A 20301-nucleotide genomic window follows, 5' to 3' on the forward strand; every position below is an offset into this window, starting at 1 on the left:
AAGACTCCCAGACTCTGCAGCGCTGGGTGATCCAGGAGGCCTGGGCGGGGCTGAGGTCCCCAGACCGGAACTCCCCAACTGGAGAGGATGTTCCGGAACCCCTGCCCGGCGCAGGGGAGGGGGGAAGGCGGGGAGAGAACCTGCCTCCCACAAAATTTCCCCTAGCCTGAGAGGGGATTTCCTCCGCCCCACCTGCTGGCCTTTGGAGGAAAGTGAAAGTGAAAGGAGGAAGAGGCTGCTTCGGAGCTGAGAAATCCGAGCGCCATGAAGCGCCTGTCCCTGCTCCTCGCTGTGGCTTTGGGTGAGCGACCCCCGTGATTCCTTGCACAGGGAACGGTGGGAGGTGAGCCCCGCCACGTCCGGGGATGGGGGAGGTCGGGTCACCTGAAGTTGGGGCCGGGCCTTCACTCGCGCCCCTCTCCCCAGGCTTGGCGACCGCTGTCTCGGCCAGACCCGCGGTGATTGAGTGCTGGTTCGTGGAGGATGCGGGCGGGGGCAAGTTGGCCAAGAAACCCGCTGCCCTGCTGCTGCGCCAGGGCGCGGAGAGCCCACCTCCTCGACCGGACCTCGCGCCAGAGCGCTACCTCAAAGTTCACGGTGAGTCATCCCGGACTCGCTCCCAACTCTGTTGCCTCCCCCGAACCCCCCCAGCCCTTTGAGTCTCAGTGACCTCGGGCCTCAGTTTCCCCCAGCTGTAAAGTGAAACGATTCGCCCTCTCAGTCTCTCACGACCAGCTAGTCTGCACCTTTGAAAGTCCCTGGACTCTGCCCTCCCCTCTTCTTTCCTGGCGGAGACTCGACGCCTGCAGCTCTTCTCTCTGCGTTCACAGACCCCGCGGGCGCCCTTCAGGCCGCCTTCAGGCAGTATCCCCGGGACGCCCCCGCGCCACGCTGCGAGATGAGCCTCTACGTCCCGCTCCCAGCCTCGGCCAAATGGCTCAGCGGCTTGACCCCGGAGCAGAGTTGCCCGCGGGCCCTAGACGGGACTTGGCTCATGGTCAGCATGTCTAGCCCGTACCTCAGCCTCTCCAGCCTCCTTCGACCACAGTCGGAGCCTCAGCCGGAGCCTGCTCTCATCACCATGGCAACAGGTAGCTACAGAGGGGAATGGGAGATTACTGGGTAGATTGTAAGGGTCCAAATCAGCCGTTAACTCGCTCTGCGGACTTGAGCGAGTCACTTCCCCAGTCGGGTCTCCGTTTCTTTATTTGTAAATCAAGGCAGTTCAGTTAAAGTTAAAATGTCTTTACCGCTTCATCTAGTATCAACCTAATCTAAAATAAAATGCGGTTTGGGGCGGGGTTTTGGGGAGGGGTGGGGGTTCCGGACACCTGACCTCAAGAATGGAGAAAGAAATGGCAACCCACTCCAGTATTCTTGCCTAGAGAATCCTGTGAACAGAGGAGCCTGGTGGGCTGCCGTCTATGGGGTCGCACAGAGTCGAACACGACTGAAGCGACTTAGCAGCAGCAGCAGACCTTAAGCAACTCTCTAGGCGAGGGGCTTGGGAGGGTCTCAAAAGCAGGAACTTTTGCTCCTTTCCTCTGAGATCTTGCTAGGCGCTCCCACCTTTGCTGTTCACCCTGTTTAAAAAAAAAAAAAACAAAAACTGCCTTCACGCCCCACCCGTTCCCACATCCGGCGCTGCAACAATCAGCAAAGCACAGGCTCTTGCGCTTAAGCGCGTTAACCTCTCCTGACAGCCTCCTCTTATGGCTCGTGATGATGCGTTGACTCTGTGATCTCTGAATGATGGGCTTGAGTGCATGGAAGGGAAGCGGCGGGGGATCTGGTGGTTCCGGCTGCAAGGACGGACCACTTGCCGCATTGTGTAACCCGGTTGGAGGCCCAGAGGTTGGGCACTTTTCGGGTCTTGGTCTTGGGAGTGGGTGGATAAAGCAAAAGTGGGGAAGATGCGACCTGGATTTGGGTTTCTTGGAGCTCTTCTCTGGAGGGTGATGGGAACAGAGTCCTTGGCAATTCTTAAACATTGTGTGATTTTATGGAAAGCATACAGCCTGACCTGCCGGTCAACCCCTACTGAGCCCTACACCCTGCCTTCCCCAGTACCTTCTCCCTGACATTCGAGAATCACCCAGGGGACTCAGCACCCACTACACAATCCTCACCTCTGCTTCCACCTCCATTCTTTGTCCCCAGACATTGCCCAGGGCAGGGACAGAGGCAAACTGTTGCTTGTGGGGACGGCAGTTGTCTCTAGTGGACAGGAGTATTTCCAAGGCTGTTGGTTTCACGAGGTAGGGTAAGAATGTCCCTTTTTCTCTGAATCTGCTTTTCTAGCTGTAAAATGTGGATGGTATTTCCCATCTGCCTTCCTGTTGTTGTGACAATCAAGGGAGACACTTTGTTAATTTATTCACTGATTTAATAAATGTTTATTATCACCAAGAATAAATTAGGGCCCTGTAGTTCTCAGTTCGGTCTGCAAATAAGAATCCTTAAAAATTTCACTCCAGGTGAATTAAATCAGAATCTCTGGGGTGGCCTTAAACACTTTTAAGGGTCACAGAGGTGATTAGATGTAGAGTCTACTCTCAGAAACGTTCTCATCAGATTTGTCATGAGATAATTTTAGAGTAGAAAGTGACTTGAGCCCTAAAAGAAGTGCGGATAGGGAGCCAAGGGCATGACCAGGTGAGAACGTTATTGCAGCTCACCCACCACCGGGGGTGAAAACTAGTTGCTGTGCTCAGTCTTCCTTTTCAAACATTCTTGCTTGATTAGGGATTTAAGAAAATGAAAGGTGTTTTTTTTTTTTTTTAATGTAAAATTAAAAATAGACTCTTTCCAGGGTCACAGATCAACAGTTTTGCTAGTATGGATTTATTTATACTTTATTTCTTACCAAGTAAGTTGTTAAATACTCTAAAATGTTTGTTGACAAATATACTTTCTTAATATACTTTGTGTGTATAGTATTTCTCATCATTCTTTTAAAATTATTATAGAAAGTTTCAGTGATACACTAGGAGAGCAAAATGAACCTGTCATACACTGTATACCTACTTGTATAGTTATTACATTTACCAAATTTTTAAATGGGAATAACATCTTATTTATTATTTTTGGCTGTGCTGGGTCTTCATTGCTGGGTGTGGGCTTTCTTCGGCTGCAGTGTGAGGGCTTCTCATTGTGGCCGTTTCTCTTGTTGCAGAGCACAGGCTCTACAGTGCAGACTCAGTAGTAGTTACGGCACATGGGTTTAGTTAATCCAAGGCATGTGGGATTTTCCTGGACCAGGGATTGAACCTGTGCTCCCTGCATTGTAAAGAGGATTCTTAACCACTGGATCACCAGAGAAGCCCTACCAAATTGTTATACCTATCTTCCTCCAATCTTCTATTCTTTTCTGGAAGTGTTTTTAAGTATGTCTCATATTATTTTGCTTATAAGTACTTCAGTAAACATCTCTATTACATAAGGACTTTAACACCCCCCCTACACACAATAGCATTATACCTAACAAAACAAATAATAATTCCTTAATATGATTTAATTTCTGGCCCATACTAAATTTTTCCCAGTTGTGTCAGTGATCCTATTTTACAATTGATTTATTTGAATCAGGATCAAAAAGATGTCTATATTTTCTCTTTGGTTGTTGAATCTGCTTGGGCTACCATTACAAAATATCGTAGACTGGGGGGCTTAAACAACAGGAATATATTTTCTCACAGTTCTGGAGGCTAGAAGTTCAAGATCAGTGTGCTAGCATGGCTGATGTCTGCTGAGAACTCTCCCCTTGTGGTCACAGACAGCTGCCTTCTGGCTGTGTCCTCAGAGGGAGGGAAGAGGGAGAGAGCTTTGCTATTTCTTCCTCTTCTTATAAGGGCACCAGCTCCATCAGATTAGGGCTTACCTATGACCTCATTGACTTGTATCACTAACTCCAACTCCCTGTCTCCAGTCACATTGCAGGTTAGGGCTTCAACATATGAATTGGGGGTTGGGGAAGGCAGAGCCGCAAACATCCAGTCCATAGCAGTTTTATCTCTCGAGTCTGTCTTATTGTAATTGCCCCATCCCTTTAAATGCTATTGGCTTGTCATTTGTTCTGTAGATGTTCCCTTATTCTATATTTGACCAATTGTTTGCTCATCCTGTCATTTCCTGTGTTCCTTTTCCCTCCATGTTTCCTATACATTGATAGTTAGAGCTAGAGGTTTGATTAGATTTGGGTTTAATTTTTTTCAGTAATACCCTATAATAGTTGTTATCATTCACTTTTAACAGAAAAGCATAGACCTATATAATACAAACTGTGAAACAGTAGAAATTTCCTTACCAACAGGTTTTGGCCCTGTTATGTTTACATGTATATTTTTACAGAGTCCAGGTTGTGGAATGCAGGTCTAAAATTGCTTCAATTACCCATATTAAAGAGCACTCTTAGCTTAAGATTTGCTTATTAATTCTACAGATTTATTCATACAATTCAAAAGTGTGTTTCTGGATTTAAATAAACTAAATGAAATTACTTACTTTTTTTACTCTCTTGAACAAAAATAGTCCTATGAGGTTCAGCGAAGTTTGTAGGCCTTAGAAGCTAGGATTAAAAGTTACATAAAAGTAGGGAATTCCCTGGTGGTCTAGTGGTTAGAACTCTGCTACGCTTTCACTGCCAAGGGCTCTGGTTCCATCTCTGGTTGTAGAACTAAGATTCTGCAAGCCAAATGGCACAGCCAAAAAACAAAAATAATCACAAGAGGAAAAAAAAAATTACTTCCACTTGGAAGACCCAGACATTTCTGGCAGTTGAACAAAGCTAAGAAAAGCCCAATGACAACAGATTTTCTACTGGTCATAGAAAGGGCTTCTCCGTGGCTGGTTCTTAGGGTACAAGAGAAGTCCGGAAAGGTAGGTTGGGGGCTAGATTACCCAGTTCCTTGAAAGCTGGGGTTTATAAGTGATAGTGAATCATCAGAAGTTTCGTGTGTATGTGTAGGTATGTGGGTGCCATTTTTCCAAAAGCCTGTTATTTTACATGATTCCTACAAAAGGTAGGCAAGGATCAGTCATTGGACTAATGGGAAAATAGAGATAAAGTCATTTTTCCAAGATACCCTGCAAATCCTTCACCATGATGATGACAGTAATGAAAGTAGTACCAGCTAAGCATTTTCTAGACACCAGCTCCTGTTCTAAGCACTTTATAGGCATAATTGTATTTATTCCTCTGAACAACCGTAAGAACTAGGTACTGATGTTATACCCATGTCACAGATGAAGAAATATGAGACAGAGCAGTTAGGTAACTTGTCCAGGGACACACAACTTGTAAGAAGCAAGGCTAGGGATTGAACCTGGGCCCTCTAGCGCCAGCCTCTGCTTTTAGTTGCTAGGTTCCTAGGTAACTGGGATTTTTAAACAGGCAAGTGCCCGGGTCAGACTTGCAGCCATGTTATTTGGTTATAGTGTGAGGATGAAATGAAGGAGAGCGAGATCTGAGAGGAGGCTGCTGTAACTGCCCAAATGTAGCAGTAGCAGCACTTGCTGCTGCTGCTAAGTCGCTTCAGTCGTGTCTGACTCTGTGTGACCCCACAGACGGCAGCCCACCAGGCTCCCCCGTCCCTGGGATTCTCTAGACAAAAACACTGGAGTGGGTTGCCATGTCCTTCTCCAATGCATGAAAGTGAAAAGTGAAAGTGAAGTCGCTCAGTCGTGTCCGACTCTTAGTGACCCCATGGACTGCAGCCCACCAGGTTCCTCCATCCATGGGATTTTCCAGGCAAGTACTGGAGTGGGGTGCCATTGCCTTCTCTGGATGAACACTTGAGTCGGAAACAAATGTAACATCTAACTGGGAGACAGAATTAGGGCCTGGTGGGGATGGCACACAGCGTGTTATGTTTGGCAATCTGTCTTTCTTATCAGACTGCACAGTTTGAGGGCAGGGGGCTGCCTGTCCTGTTCACTCTCATCAACTTTGAACATCCTAGGTGCTCAATCAATATTAGTCAAATGAATGAATTAGAAGGAATCTTAGGGATTGCAAATGTTTTCCTTTAGTGCCTAGGGGCTGGTGGTGATCATTTAAGGCAGGGAAGACCGGCACTGGAGCTGGGCCAGGGGATGTTCTAGAGATGCTGTTCAGTTGGGACATGTTATGTTTGTCTGGCAGATGACTGGCTGTAATCACAGCAAACACTTTTGTAGATGTACTGTGTTCCAGGCACTATTCTAAGCAGCTTTTATATATAGGTGTCTTTGTTGTCCAGATCAGTAGCAGATACGAACTGACTGAACCTTCACTGCTCCAACTCCTTGGGATGAGTGCTAGCATCATCATCATCCTTATTTAGGAGAACGGGACACTGAAGAGTAAACTAACGGCCCAAGGCCATATAACAGCTGCTGAGTTGGGACTGATCAGGGCAATCAGGCTCCAGGCACTTAACCAGCCTGTACTTGCCTCAGCAGAGCCCAGAGGTCTGTGTTCAGCTTTAGTCTAGAACCAGAACCTTCCAGAGTCAGTAAATACTCTGTGTAGCACCAGGGGATTGACAGTCATGAGTCATCACTGTCTTCACCAGCAAACCAAGAAAGGCCTGGCTCTTCAAGTGTGGGTGTGGAGACTGGTGGGCTGGTTCAGGCTGTGTCACAAGGACCCTCAGATCCCTCCGTCCCCAGGGCTGGTGCAGAATGGGCTGTGTGTTCCGAGCAGCCTTTAAAGGCTGCCCTTATTCACCTCAAGACCCCTCTGCTCACTCTGAGTTACAGTGGGTCCCACAGCCCCAGGACAAAGGGGATTTGCAGGGAGGGCTGGGAGATGGTGAGTGTCCAAGGAAGTGTCCTTGGAGGGGTGGGTAAGAGTTAACTCCTCCCCATAACCCAATTCTCTATTTTTTCTCTTTCTCTTCTCTTCCCGACCCTTCTCTCCCCACTGTTCCCAGCTGTCCTAACTGTCTTCACTCACACCCCCACCCCTCGCATCCCAATGGGACAAGATGCCTTGCTGGACTTGAGCTTTGCCTACGTGCCCCTCACCCCCAAGGCTCCTTCTCTGGCCCCAGGTCCCCCTCCCTTTGGGCTGGAGTGGCGACGCCAGCACCTGGGTAAGGGGCACCTGCTGCTAGCTGTGACTCCTGGACTGAATGGGCAGGTGCCAGCTGCCCAAGAGGGGGCAGTGGCATTTGCTGCTTGGGATGACGATGAGCCCTGGGGGCCATGGACCGGAAATGGGACCTTCTGGCTGCCTGCAGTTCGGCCCTCCCAGGAGGGTACCTATCTGGCTACTGTTCACCTGCCATACCTGCAAGGGCAGATCACCCTGGAGCTTGCTGTACAGAGTGAGTGAGGATATGGCGATTCTCATGGGTAGACGATGGTCACTAGGATTGTAGGGACTCCATGATGGGAGGATAGTGGAGAAAAGGGTGCTGGGTGAATACGGGGAGATAGACTGGGGTCCCTGGGAGTCAGAGGGGCAATGGGTAAAGGGTTCCTAGGGATCTAAAGGGCTTTGGGATGGAGGTTCCCGAATCTGAAGAAGGGGTCCCTGAGGCTGGGGACATGGCATGGAGATTCCTGCGAAACACCAATGGGGAGATGGTGGGCTCCCCAACCTGGGAGGAAACCCCTAAACCCTCTCAGTACGGGGAGCCGAAGGGCACACAGAGGGCCTCTGAGGGAGGGCTGTGTAGATCAATTCCCCATGCTCCTTTCTTCCTCTCTCCCTAGAACCCCCCAAGGTGGCCCTGAAACCAGAGCCTCTTGTATGGGCTGCTCCTGGGGAGGCACCCCCAGAGCTGCTCTGCCTCGTGTCCCACTTCTACCCCTCCCATGGGCTGGAGGTGGAGTGGGAGCTTCGGGGTGGCCCAGAGGGTCGCTTTCAGAAGGCTGAGGGCCAGAGGTGGCTCTCGGCCCTGAGACATCACTCAGATGGCTCTTTGAGCCTCTCCGCACACCTGCAGCCGCCCCCGGTCACCAGTGAGCAGCATGGGGCCCGCTATGCCTGCCGAGTCCACCACCCCAGCCTGTCCACCCTGGGGCGCAGCGCTGAGGTCACCCTGCAGGTGGCTGGTAAGAGTCTGGAGGATGGAGAAATGGGGTGGCGCTGGGGAGGTGTGCCTGGGAATTTCAGACTCACTCTCTTGCCCCTTCTGCCTGCCAGGTCTCTCTGGGCCCTCTCTGGAGGACGGCATTGGTCTCTTCCTGTCTGCCTTTCTCCTCCTTGGGCTCCTCAAGGCACTGGGCTGGGCTGGTGAGTGTGAGCCCCACCCAAACTGGGACCCTTGAGAGGCAAGACATTATCTGCCTCCTCCCAAAGAAGTCTGACACTCATCCCTTTGCCCTACTGCTCCCCCATCCCATCTCTTCTCAATCTCTCTCCACAGCTGCCTACCTGACCACACAGAATTCAATGGAAAAGGTAACAACACTCCACTTTCCTTTATTTTTCCCTTCTCATTTTATCCCCTTTCCCCAACTCCTCACCCAAGAGGGCGGCTGCTGGCCTGGTGGGCAGAATCCAGCCTTGGAATTCACACAGACCTGCATTAAATCCCGCCACCTCAAACAGGCTACACCTGTTAACTTGGGTGTAAGGAAGGAAAAAATGACTTAGGCAGTGATATCCTATAGAAATATAACACAAGGCACATATGTAAATTTAAATGCATAGTCTAGGGACTGCATTAAAAAGGTAAAAGATATCTAATATATCCAAAATGTTGGCATGGCAACATGTCATCAGTATAAGAAATTATAGTGTTTTCTCCATCCTGAGTCTTCAAAAACAGTGTTTTTTTTTTAAACCTCAGTATGGACTAGCCATATTTCAAATGCTCAACAGACACAAGTGAGTGGTGGCTACTGTACTGGTCAGCAGAGCCTCAGAGGACTGTTGGAAGGATTTAAGGAGATATGGCATCTCCTTTGAAAGATGCAGGAGCAGAAGCACTTGGTGCTGCATCTGCCAGGCTTAAAATACACAGAAAGCGTTAGCCTCTTTCTGCTGCCACCTCTGTGCCCATGACACTCACCTGTCTCTGGACTGACCATGAGCACTTCACCCTGCTTTCTAATACCCTGAATTCCTCACCTTTTTATTTCTCTTCCAGAAAACAGAGTGAAACTAACTCAGCACCATCCTGGGGAAGCCACCATCCTCTCCGGTCTAAGCTACTGTAATAACTCCCCAAATTGTATGCCCTCTGTTCCTGCTCCCTCCAGTCTCTCTCCACTGAGCCACTGGAATGCTTCCTGAAAAGACACAAGGCATTCACCTCCTTAGGACTCTAGAGCAGCGGTTCTCAAAATTTTTGGTCTCAGGATCTCTTAAAAATTATTAAGGACTCTATAAAGCTTTCACTTATGTAGATTATAAGCCACAGATATTTACTGTACTGTTCTCAAAACTGAGAACAATTTAACACACGGGAAGACACAAGCACACGTTCCATTAGCTGTGGGGACGATGTCAGTACATGTCATGTAGCTTCAGGAAAACGCCAGTGTAGGTTCTTTAGTGACCGAGAGTGAAAAGGCAAGTAAAAGTTTAGGATTGCTATGAAAATAGGCTAAACCTCACGTAGCCCTTGAAATAGTCTCAGGGACATCTGGGACAGGAACCGGTGCTCTAGAGGCCAAATCCATTCTTTCCTGCCCTGACTCAGTGCATCCCTGCCCTCCAGCCACTGCTCCGCTTAGCGCTCTGCCGCCCTCCTCCCGATGCTCATTACACCTAAAGCTGATCCTTTTCTCCATGGCCTCCCACTCCCTCTGGGTCCCAGAGCGTTGTTGTCTCTGCCTGGGCTACGGACCAGGTCAGCCTCGCCCCCTCAGACCGCCGCGTGTCCCTCGGGTGCGGTTCACCACGGTTGTATTTAAGTGATTGTGCGAGTCGTTGTTAAAAGCCTGCCTCCCTGCCCGGACTGTTGGCTCCTCGAAGGCTGGGACGACCCTGTCCTTTCCCTGCGGTGTCTCCCGCGCCTGCACAGGGCCCACTGGAGGGCGCTCAATTTAAGAAGTTAGCCTTTTTTTCGTCCGAAAGATTAAAAAATGTGTTGAATCAAATGAACTACTGGAAGAAGGAAGCAGCGGCTCGGCTGAGGGGGACCTTCGAGGGCCAGGTCGGTCGGCCCGACGGACGCAGGGTGCGGGTCTAATCGTGTGGGAATAAACTCGTTGCAGTGTTTTCAAAGGGGACGTCTCAGTTCTACCTCAGGGACCCTCTTTCCAGGCGCTGAGACACTTCCACTCCCCCGTGGTTCCTTCCCACGGCCTGCCTCTAACGCCTTGGCGGCACCCAACGCCCCTTTGGAAGGGACTGAAGCTGGGCGCCACCCACGGCCGACACCGTGCCCTCAGGCCGCGGGCACTCGCGGGGGACCAGGGCAGCGGAGAGGCCGGCCTCGGCGCCGGAAACAACCCCCGGCGCCCTCTCTGGGACCGGAAGTGGCGGCTTCCTGCCCCGCCCACTCCCGAGCGGGTGAGGAGCCCCGGGCTCCCCCGAAAACCCGGAGCGGATTTTGGCCCGCTACTCGCGTGGGTTGGGGCCGAGTGGAGCCCCCGCGGCCCGGAGAAACTGGGTCCGTCCCCCCTGACACGCTCCCCGCGGGAGTTTTAGCCTCGCGGTGTGCGAGGAGCGGAATGTTAGATTCGGCTCTCGCCCTTCCCCGGGGGCTGGAAACAGGAATCCCTGTCCCCACTCAGCGCAGAGCAACGTGGGCTCCAGGCTCCCCGAGCACTGTCGGGCTGGAGACCCGGGCTCCTGGGTCCCAGCCCCCAAGCGTCCAGCGCTCCTCTAAGTCCGCGGCCGTGGCTCCTGTCCTCACTTCCTTCCCTTTTGGCTCCTGCTCTCGGGGCGGGCGGACGTCGGGGGGGAGCGGAAAGGGCGGGAGGGCCCGGGAGTCTGGCGGGGCGAGGGGGGGGGGCGTACAAGGGGGTGCGGAAAAGCCGGGACGGGCTCGGTCCGGGGACGTGATCGGGGGCCGGAGACCGACGGGAACGGCAACTCGGGAGCCGCGCTGCCCCCACCCGTCCTGAGCAGGTCAGAGCCAGAGCCCCCCGTAACCCCGCCCGAGCCCGTGCTCCTGACCCCCGGTCCACACAACGCCAGGCCCCGTGTGCCCCTGCAGCGTTGCCCCCCGCCCCACCTCCCCGCGGGGCTTCCCGGCGACTACCTGGAGCCCACCTTCTGGGGCCCCGAGCCCCCCTGACAGCCCCCTCCCCGCTCCTGTCTCTCCTCAGGCGCCCCCATGGCCCGACCCCGCTGACTCCTTCAGCCGGCCATGCTCCCGCGGCCCCTGCGGCTGCTGTGGGACACGAGCCCCCCCGGGGGAGTCGTGCTGAGCAGCTTCCGGAGTCGAGACCCCGAAGAGGGTGGGGGCCCCAGTGGCCGGGGCGGGGGCGGGGGGCAGGAGGAGGAAGACGACGACGACGACGACGAGGTGAGGCGCGGGCGGCATGTGTCCCGGAGACTCTCCCCGCTGCGAGTCTGTGTCCCTGCGTCGCTTCCTGCCTCAGCCCTTGCTGCGCCTCTCGCCGGAGTCGGCCCGTGTCCCCCAGCGGGGAGCCCCGGCGTTTCCGAGGTTCTGTGCGGCACAGACACTCAGGAGCCTGCCCCGTTCGCGCACGACGCGTGTGGCTGGCTGGCCTGCGGGTCCCTAGCCCTCTCCGCCCGTGCTCGAGTGGCCCGTCCCTCCGGGCGTGGAGTCTAGGTCCCTGTTTCCCTCCGGGCGTGGAGTCTAGGTCCCTGTCTCCCTCCGGGTGTCTGTTTGGCGGGGAGGGGTTTGTTTCCACAGTAACCCGCTCCTCCGACTCCGGGATTGGGGAGGGAACCCTTCTATTTCGTGACCCCTCCCCGCTCCGCCGCCTGGGGCTGGGCGGAGGTGGGGAGCCGAGGCTCTCGGACCGTCGAGGGCGGTCCCGGGCCGAGTGGCTGGTGGTCACCTGCTTCTCTCCGGGGCTAGTGGCAGGAGTAGGATTCGGGCCTTAAGAGGGGCCGAAAGTTGGATTTGGGGCCCCGAGGTTTTGGACACTCTTGTCCAGAGTCTGGGTGAGGACTGACTGGGTGACTAGCAGGGCTGGTTTTTCGGGATCGGTTGGGGGAGCGGCCGGGGTCACATGACTCTGTGAGTCTAAACCACCCCCCGCCCCCCAACACACACACCATCCCCACTTCCCTTTCTCCTTCCTGTATTGGGATCGGCGCCGCCGCCCCGAGGGGGGTCTCCAGAGCTGAGGAGGGACCCGGAGAAAGGGGGCTAAGGGGACTTACTCTTTGGGCTTGGCTAGTTCCTGCGGGGGAGGGCGGAGCATGCGGTTGTGCCTGTGACTGAGGTTTCAGCTTCTCTAGATCGCTGCCTCAGGCTTTCTGCCTCTCTTGCTTCCCCCTCCTCCTACCTTTGCACCTTGATTCTTGGCTGTTCAAGGGTTCAGCTCTGGGGGGAAGGGGCTGCAGCAGTCACCAGGCTCAGGGTTCCTGCATTCCATCCAACTCCCCACTGCAACCCCTTAGACTTCACCGGGCCTTGAGGCGGCTTGGGGGGGGCTGTCTGGGCCCCAGTGGGGAAGACCTGGGGTCACCAGCCCCCCCAACCCCTCGTACTCGCTGGTACTGTCCCCCTCCGCAACAGGTGAGGGGCACAGGGAGGAGCAGGGCTTGGGGGTGAGGCTTGAGCAGTGGGGTGGGGTGTGGAACCATCTGACCTCCCCTTCTTGCTCCTCCAGGCCCCCGTGTCTGTCTGGGAGGAGGAGGAGGATGGTGCTACCTTTACAGTCACAAGTCGCCAGTATCAGCCTCTTGATTCCTTGGTGAGATTATAACTTTGATGTCTCACCTCTGACCTACCACCTCCCAGTTCCCCTTCCTCCCACTGACTTTCTGGCCAGAATACTAGGTTGGAGGTTTGGAGACTGGACTCAGCTGTGTGACTTAGTTCGAGTCATTTGCCCTCTCTGAATCCTAATACAATGAGGCTGAATCATCTCCTAGGTCTGGGATTTCTCCCAGAGATCTAGCGGGGGAGAGTTGAAAAAAGGGTCAGTGGCTGGTGCTCTGTCTCCCCCAGGCCCCAAGGCCTCCTCTGCGTTCCTCCCGGAAACTCCGAGCTGGCACCCTGGAGGCCCTGGTCAGACACCTGCTGGACGCCCGTACATCAGGGGCTGACATGACCTTCACAGCAGCCTTCCTGGCCACTCACCGGGCTTTCACCTCCACGCCTGCCCTGCTAGGGCTTATGGTTGACAGGTCAGGCTACTAAAGGACCGAGGGTCATTGACATGTCTTGACTTTCTAAAGCCAGAACATCCCACCCAAATAGTCAAAACCGCTAGGGTTTTGGAAAACATGGACACATAGAATCTCTTCCCTTCCCCAGGCTGGAAGCTCTTGAATCTCATCCTGCTGATGAGCTAGAGAGGACAAAAGGGTAAGTGACCCCTGATTCTGACTTCACGGTTTTCTCCGGCCAAGCAGCAGCCTGACACCTAATCCCCGGTGAATTCCCCTTCTCCCAGGGTAGCCATCTCTGTACTGTCAACCTGGCTGGCCTCTCACCCTGAGGATTTTGGCTCTGAGGTCAAGGGTCAGCTTGACCGGCTTGAGAGCTTCTTTCTTCGGACAGGGTATGCAGCAGGGGAGGGTATTGTGGGGGGCGGCGCTGACCTCATCCGCAACCTCCGGTCCCGGGTGGACCCCCAGACCCTTGAACTTCCTAAGCCCTTGGCCCTCCCCGGCGATCCCCCTGCTGACCCCACGGATGTCCTGGTGTACCTCGCTGACCACTTGGCCGAACAGCTGACCCTGCTAGATGCGGTGAGACCCTGACCTCTGACCCCATGACCCCTGCCCCCCTACTAACCTGTCCCTAACTCCACATCCTTACCTGGCTTCCAGTCCTTCCTGGTCCAGCTCCCAGCCTCCTCTGTCCACCCAGTTTTGACCTTTCCCCATTTCCCCTTGATTGTTGCCCTTCAAACCCTATGCCCCTCTGGTTCCTTGGCCACATGAGATCCTCACACCCCTGACATTGGAAGGCTGACCTCACTTGACTATGAACTTTAACCTCTTACCTCTGCCCTGCAGGAGCTGTTTCTCAATCTGGTCCCCTCTCAGTGCCTGGGGGGCCTGTGGGGTCACAGAGACAGGCCAGGACATTCTCACCTGTGCCCATCTGTCCGGGCGACTGTCACACAGTTCAACAAAGTGGCAGGGGCAGTGGTCAGCTCTGTCCTGGGGGCTACCTCAACTGGAGAAGGGCTTGGAGAGGTGACCGTACGGCCACTTCGTCCTCCCCAGAGGGCCCGGCTCTTGGAGAAGTGGATCCGCGTGGCAGAGGTACGAGAGAGGCTTGGCTCTGTTGGGGATCAAGGTGTGGAAAGAGGTCCGTCCGAAAGCTGTGATCTCTATCTGTGACCCCACAGGAGTGCCGTCTGCTCCGAAATTTCTCTTCAGTGTATGCTGTGGTATCAGCCCTGCAATCCAGCCCCATCCACAGGCTTCGGGCAGCCTGGGGGGAAGCAACCAGGTGGGGAGGACAGGGCCCTGGAGGGGAGTCAGGGCTCGGAGTCGGGAGCTGAGCTAGGCCCCTCCTCAAGGCCGCTGCCCCCCACCCTCCAGGGACAGCCTCAGAGTCTTCTCCAGCCTCTGCCAGATTTTCTCTGAGGAGGATAACTATTCCCAGAGCCGGGAGCTCCTCCTGCAGGTGAGGCCCCATTCCCTGGCATTCCTGCCATCTCCCTCCACCCCCATCCCCCATGTCACCTTGTTCTGTCACCGTCAGGAGGTGAAGCTGCAGTCCTCTTTGGAGCCAAATTCCAAGAAGTCCCCGAGGTCTGCCTCCCGGGGTGGGGTGAGTGACCACTGGGGGTGGAAGCGCTAGGGTTGGGAAGGGGGCACAGCAGGGGGAGGAGAATTAAACTTGTTCTGGGGCAATGGGTTAGGAAAGTGCAGAGGGAGGGGGATCCCTGGGATTAGTGGCAGGGGTGACTGACTCTCTGACTTCTGACCTCAGGGTGTGGTCCCATACCTTGGCACCTTCTTAAAAGACCTCGTAATGTTGGACGCAGCCTCTAAGGATGAGCTGGAGGTCAGTAGTGTGTGTGTGTGTGTGTGCGCGCGCATTATGGTGATGGAATGAAAAGACCTCAGGGTCAGACAGGCCACCTCTTTCCAGAGGGGGCTGCAAGGCAGAAGCAGTAAGGGCCAGGACTCTGTTATTTTGGCAAATCTGCTTAACCTTCTTGTGCCTCAGTGATCTGTAAGTGGGAGACTAGTGACAGTATCTACATCAAGTCTTTCTTATGAGGGTTGAATGAATTAATGTGTGGCGAGTGCTCAGAGCACGCCTGAGGTGCAAGCATATGTACACAACGTTTGATAAATAAACCAAAGCTGGGATCTTGGGCAAGTTCCTTTTCTGATCTCTAGTTTTCTTCTCCGTAAATTGGCCACAGTTTCTACCTGTGATGTTCAATATAAAGGGCAAGGTAGTGGGCTGAGGGTGTGATGGGTAAGAGGGGGGAGGAGCAGGGGGCCAGAGGAGTCACAGAGGCCAGTGTGGGAAAAGGGGATATGCTCTCTGTGGCAGGGTTGGGACCCTCACCCCACCCCCTTCCCCTTGCAGAATGGATACATCAATTTTGACAAGCGGAGGAAGGTGAGGAGAGTGCTTGGCCATATGCCAGCCATCTGTAGCCCCATCCCAGGAGGGGGAGAGGAGGGCGAAGTCAGAGCTCCCTGGATTGGGCCTGCTGCAGTCTGTGGGCTCCTTCCTAGGAGTTTGCTGTCCTTTCTGAGCTGCGGCGGCTCCAGAACGAATGTCGTGGCTATGACCTCCGACCTGACCCCGATATCCAGCGGTGGCTACAAGGGCTCCGGCCACTGACAGAGGCGCAGAGGTGACTGGCTGGGTGCCGTTGGGACTCCAGGGCACAGGCTGAATGTGGGGGTCAGTGTGTCCTGTCCTGACTTCTGCCCATTGCCCCCTCCCCAGCCATCGCGTGTCCTGTGAGGTGGAGACGCCTGGGAGCGGTGACCCACCTGCCCCGCGGGTGCTTCGGCCAACACTGGTCATCTCGCAGTGGACAGAGTGAGGGAGTCAGTGGTTGGAGGGCAGTCTCTTGGGGACTTGTCCTTCTTCTTCTGACCCTCCCAATCTCCTGTCACTCCAGGGTGCTGGGTTCTGTTGGGGGTCCCACCCCCCTCGTCTCCTGGGATCGGCCCAGTGTGGGAGCAGAGGAGGTGCCTGGAACCCCCGCCCCACTGCTGACCCGGCTGGCCCAGGTGAGCTCCGCTCCTGAGCCTCTGATCTCTACACAGACCCTGACTTTGTGAATCTTTCTCCCTTGGCTTTCCTGCCTTCATGCCAGTTCTGTGTTGTTGGTCCCCAGCACATGAAGTGGCCGTCTGTCTCATCTCTGGACTCTGCCCTGGAAAGCACCCCAGCCCTGCAGAGCCCAGCTGACCCCAGCCACCTCTCTCCCCCAACTTCCTCCCCGCGGCCTTCTCGAGGTCACCGCCGCTCAGCCTCCTGTGGTTCCCCGCTCAGTGGGGGTGCAGAAGGGGCCTCCAAGGGGCCTGGATGTGGGGGAGGGGCGCCTGGGCCAGGGACCTCTGATTGCCGAATCATCCGAGTCCAGATGGAGCTGGGGGAAGACGGCAGTGTCTATAAGAGCATCTTGGTGAGAGCTGTGGGTCAGGACGTTGGGGGTGGAGATGATGTCTTAGGTGTCAACAGCCAAAGGGGAGGATGATTTTAGTTTTAATTGACCTTTGGTTTTAGCAGCCATGTTTTATTTTCAAAGTTACTTTGTATTAGCTGCTGCACTCTGAACTTTGGGTGTCCTCTGAGATTCTCAGAACCAACAGTGGTTTCCCCAGAGGGAACAGCCCAGCAACCATGTGGGCTGGCCCATGGGGTACAGGGGGCCACCATGTTGGGTTTCCCTGATAACTCAAAAGTCTGGACAAGGGCAGTCTTCTCTGTGGACATGGCAACCCACTCCAGTATTCTTGCCTGGAGAATCCCATGGACAGAGGAGCCTGACAGGGTACAGTCCACGGGGTCGCAAAGAGTTGGACACGACTTGGCAACTAAGCAGCAGCAGCAGCCTTCTCTGGGTGGGATCACTGGCTAGGGTTGGAATGACGCAAGGCCAAGGTCATCATTGCAATTAATTGCTCTTTTGGTCTGCTGTCCTGCCAGGTGACAAGTCAGGACAAGGCTCCAAGTGTCATCAGTCGTGTCCTTAAGAAAAACAATCGTGATTCTGCGGTAGCTTCGGAGTACGAGCTGGTGCAGCTGCTCCCAGGGGAGCGAGGTCAGGGGCTGGGAGGGAAGGCAGACTCGGGAGGAGAGTGGCGCCCGCTGGTGGGAATGCTGCCACACCCAGGGGTTGTGTGGGAATGACTGTGCTTGACACCTTTTTCTGAACCTTCAGAGCTGACCATCCCCACCTCAGCTAACGTCTTCTACGCTATGGACGGAGCCTCACACGATTTCCTCCTGCGGCAGCGGCGGCGGCGGCCCTCCAGTGCTACAGTGGGCCTCGCCAGTGGCCCTTCTGCCTCGGGAACTCCCCCAAGCGAGGGAGGAGGGGGTTCCTTTCCCAGGATCAAGGCCACAGGGAGGAAGATTGCCCGGGCACTCTTCTGAGGAGGAAGCCTTGTTGGTTCATAGAATTCATGATGGCCATTCCAAATGGCCATCCTGAATGGTGGCAGTTGCCACATAGGGAGAATATCCAGAAGGGTGGCCACCCACCTTGGGGCAGTGAAGCGCCACTGGTTTACCAGATAGCCAAGACTCAGCCCTGTGAAACTGGTAATCTTGGTGCCTAAGCTGGATACCTGTGTATAGCTTCTCACCTGCCATGAATGCAGCACACAGCTAGTGCTGGGGAAAAGATCTGTTTTTGATTCCTGGACACATCCTAGCATGCCAAGGGCCAAGGAAAGGCCTGGAAGGAGGAGGAGAGGAAAAGCCTAGAGGCTCTGAATCCCAGGGGCAGGGAATGGCAAGAGACGGTTTCTCGCAGGAGCCTCCTCTTCCTACTCGGGAGGTTCCTGTCGCTGCGACAACACTAATAAACCAGACACTACCTGATCGCCGCCTGTCCTCAGTCTGTGGGCTAGCTGCCGGGGCTGCGGAGCTGGCCGGAGGCAGACCCATGGGAAAGAGGGGCCCAGCCGAATCTATCCGCGAAAGCTGGATGCAGGGGCTTGGTGGGAACAGTTTCCTCAGAATGGTTTATTCCTCCCCAGCAACCTCTTCACCCCTGGTCCCTTTATTGGCTCTTACATTTTTCTCCTCAGTTGTTACACACCCACGTCAAGTACCCAATTAAAGCGATCAGTATGAAAAACACCCTTGGCTCTGAATTCCTAAGACAATTTTAGGACAAAAAAAATGGAAGAACCACTTCATGGACAATGTACAAACTTGGAGGTCTTAGAATATCACAATGCATTATGTGCTGGGATCTGAAATCAATTTAAGCTACATTTAAACAAAGTCTAGGAAGAAAAGAGACTAAAAAGAACTAAGATGCCAGGGCTATTTTGAAGATGACAAGAAATCAGCAAAAGAGGATTACCATGTTCCATTCTGGGGTTGTAGGTTAGAGAATCTTGAGTTTTTCAATTAAACTTAACTTTTCCCCCAAATTGTCTCACTGTCAATGCCCTTTTCTTGGTTGCTTCCAATCAAGAGAAGAGAGAGTTAAGGCTTGCATATACAGACAAGAATTAGGTTTGAGACATTTTGGATTTTAGTCTCAAGAAAGAAGGGTCACTCTGCCACACAGAAATTCCAGTGCAAGAATTTTGGATCTGAGAGAGTAATGCAGGCGATGTAGGGGTGAGGGGGAAGGGACAAGAGGAAAGGATGGAGACAATACAACAGAAGTGGCTGGTCAGAACACGCCAGGTATTTTCACATTTTATTAGCTACAGTATAGACCCTAGAGCTGCCTCATTCCTTCCCCTCCCCCACCCCCCAGGACAGGGTCAGGCTTTCCCAGGAGCTCCTGCCTTTGCCGCCTGCGCCCGCTGAAACTCCTGCTGCAGCTGAGCAAGGGTCTCCCTCTGTTGTTCTGACTGCTGCTCTAGGTCTCGGAGCTGGGATTCATATCGCTTACTGAGGAAAGGCAAAAAAGCAAATAAGGAGAAATTAGTGAGACTTACTCTTGAGGGTGCTGAAGACAAGGAGATTGGTCAGAAACTTGAGCTCTAAGGGGAGTATGAAGAAAAGGGAAGGAGTTGAAGGACCTGCTCAAATGGGGGCTACTCTGGAGAATGCCTCTACAAAGGTTTCTCAACACCTTTATCCCAACGGATCAGGTACATCACAGTGGGGTGGAAGGAAGACTCACATCTCAGCTGTGATGTAGTCCAGCCTTTTTCCCACTGTGGCCCGAGCTTCCCCAAGCTCCTGTTTGACCAACACGGGCCCCAGAAGTTTAAACACCACGTTGGATCCATCCAGCAAGGCCAGTTCCTGATGGAGGAGTGGGAAAAACATGATCAGAATCACTTCCAGGATAGGTCCCTCCTCGCCCCACAAATCTCAGTCTCTCACCTCCTTCACGATATTATTTTCTGTTAGTTGTGCCTCTAGTTTCTGCCTCCCTGACATGGATTTACTCAAGTCTGGCGGATGAAAAGGTTTGTTTAGAGACATCTCATGTGCCACCCGATCACCACAATCCTGGTGAGAACGTGGAGCTGAGGAAGCAGCCAAGGATGGGCAGGCGGGACAGGGAATGCGAAGAATACAGAGAAGGGGAAGGAGCCGCAGGCTGGGGCCGGGGGTGGGACAGAATGCATTATTCGGGTGTAGACTTGGGTTGTGAGGGAATTGCCGCGAGGTCACCCCTACCCTGCTCCCTTACCCTTCTGCAGCTGTTGATATTTCTCCACTTCCCCCTGCAGCTTCTTCTGGATTAGCTCAGCCATGGCGGGGACGAAAGCCTGCGGGTAGCGGGAGAGGGGCGATGGGTCTCGCTCTGGAAGGTACCCGGGCTCCCCTTTCTGGCCTGCGGAGGTGACAGCCCTCTTGAGAGGCAGCCCCTCGGGGCACCCACTGCAGTCTCTCCTCGTCCGGGATATCGACTCACCCCCGGCCTCAGGGAGTGGCAGAACCCCGAACTCTTCAACCGAACCGCTCCCCGACTCACGCTCTCACTTCAGTATTGATGAACCCGGAAGTAAATAGAGAATGCTGGGGAAAGACGGCACCGGAAGCTGTTATCTGACGCACGCCGGGAAATGTAGTTCTAACATGGTCAATGTGTGGCGTTCTGCTAAAAAGACCAGACGCGGAAGGATTTAAG

The 20301-nt window shown here is 54.0% G+C and overlaps 3 protein-coding genes across 7 annotated transcripts; 2 read left to right on the top strand and 1 right to left on the bottom strand.

The window, feature by feature from the left end:
- Positions 1 to 120: 120 nt before the first annotated feature.
- Positions 121 to 9808, top strand: TAPBP (TAP binding protein). Its single transcript, XM_055571725.1, has 8 exons — positions 121 to 301; positions 427 to 597; positions 831 to 1091; positions 6915 to 7310; positions 7702 to 8043; positions 8135 to 8224; positions 8358 to 8392; positions 9084 to 9808. The coding sequence occupies exons 1-8, from the start codon at positions 265 to 267 to the stop codon at positions 9093 to 9095; spliced, it is 1344 nt and encodes a 447-aa protein (XP_055427700.1). The 5' UTR covers positions 121 to 264; the 3' UTR covers positions 9096 to 9808.
- A 1066-nt stretch (positions 9809 to 10874) lies between these two features.
- RGL2 (ral guanine nucleotide dissociation stimulator like 2) lies at positions 10875 to 18074 on the top strand. 2 transcript variants are annotated; one of them, XM_055571698.1, is made up of 18 exons: positions 10875 to 11014; positions 11215 to 11414; positions 12697 to 12780; positions 13038 to 13216; positions 13347 to 13397; positions 13486 to 13783; positions 14054 to 14305; positions 14392 to 14495; positions 14588 to 14672; positions 14751 to 14819; positions 14982 to 15056; positions 15594 to 15626; positions 15746 to 15867; positions 15963 to 16058; positions 16141 to 16252; positions 16360 to 16650; positions 17175 to 17289; positions 17410 to 18074. In XM_055571698.1, the coding sequence occupies exons 2-18, from the start codon at positions 11256 to 11258 to the stop codon at positions 17622 to 17624; spliced, it is 2340 nt and encodes a 779-aa protein (XP_055427673.1). In that variant the 5' UTR covers positions 10875 to 11014; positions 11215 to 11255; the 3' UTR covers positions 17625 to 18074. The 2 variants fall into 2 exon arrangements, with proteins under 2 accessions (XP_055427673.1, XP_055427674.1); XM_055571699.1 differs by lacking the exon at positions 15963 to 16058.
- Positions 18075 to 18875: 801 nt separating this feature from the next.
- On the bottom strand, positions 18876 to 20238 carry PFDN6 (prefoldin subunit 6). 4 transcript variants are annotated; one of them, XM_055571740.1, is made up of 5 exons: positions 20086 to 20238; positions 19861 to 19939; positions 19548 to 19618; positions 19342 to 19466; positions 18876 to 19106 (listed from the first exon to the last, which is right to left on the bottom strand). In XM_055571740.1, exons 2-5 carry the CDS (start codon positions 19922 to 19924, stop codon positions 18977 to 18979), a joined length of 390 nt encoding a protein of 129 aa, XP_055427715.1. In that variant the 5' UTR covers positions 19925 to 19939; positions 20086 to 20238; the 3' UTR covers positions 18876 to 18976. The 4 variants fall into 4 exon arrangements, with proteins under 4 accessions (XP_055427715.1, XP_055427716.1, XP_055427718.1 ...); XM_055571741.1 differs by having other exon boundaries at positions 19861 to 20004; positions 20086 to 20228; XM_055571743.1 differs by having other exon boundaries at positions 20146 to 20194.
- Positions 20239 to 20301: the final 63 nt, after the last annotated feature.

This window comes from Bubalus kerabau, chromosome 3 (assembly GCF_029407905.1).
Source record: "Bubalus kerabau isolate K-KA32 ecotype Philippines breed swamp buffalo chromosome 3, PCC_UOA_SB_1v2, whole genome shotgun sequence".
NCBI lineage: Eukaryota > Metazoa > Chordata > Mammalia > Artiodactyla > Bovidae > Bubalus > Bubalus kerabau.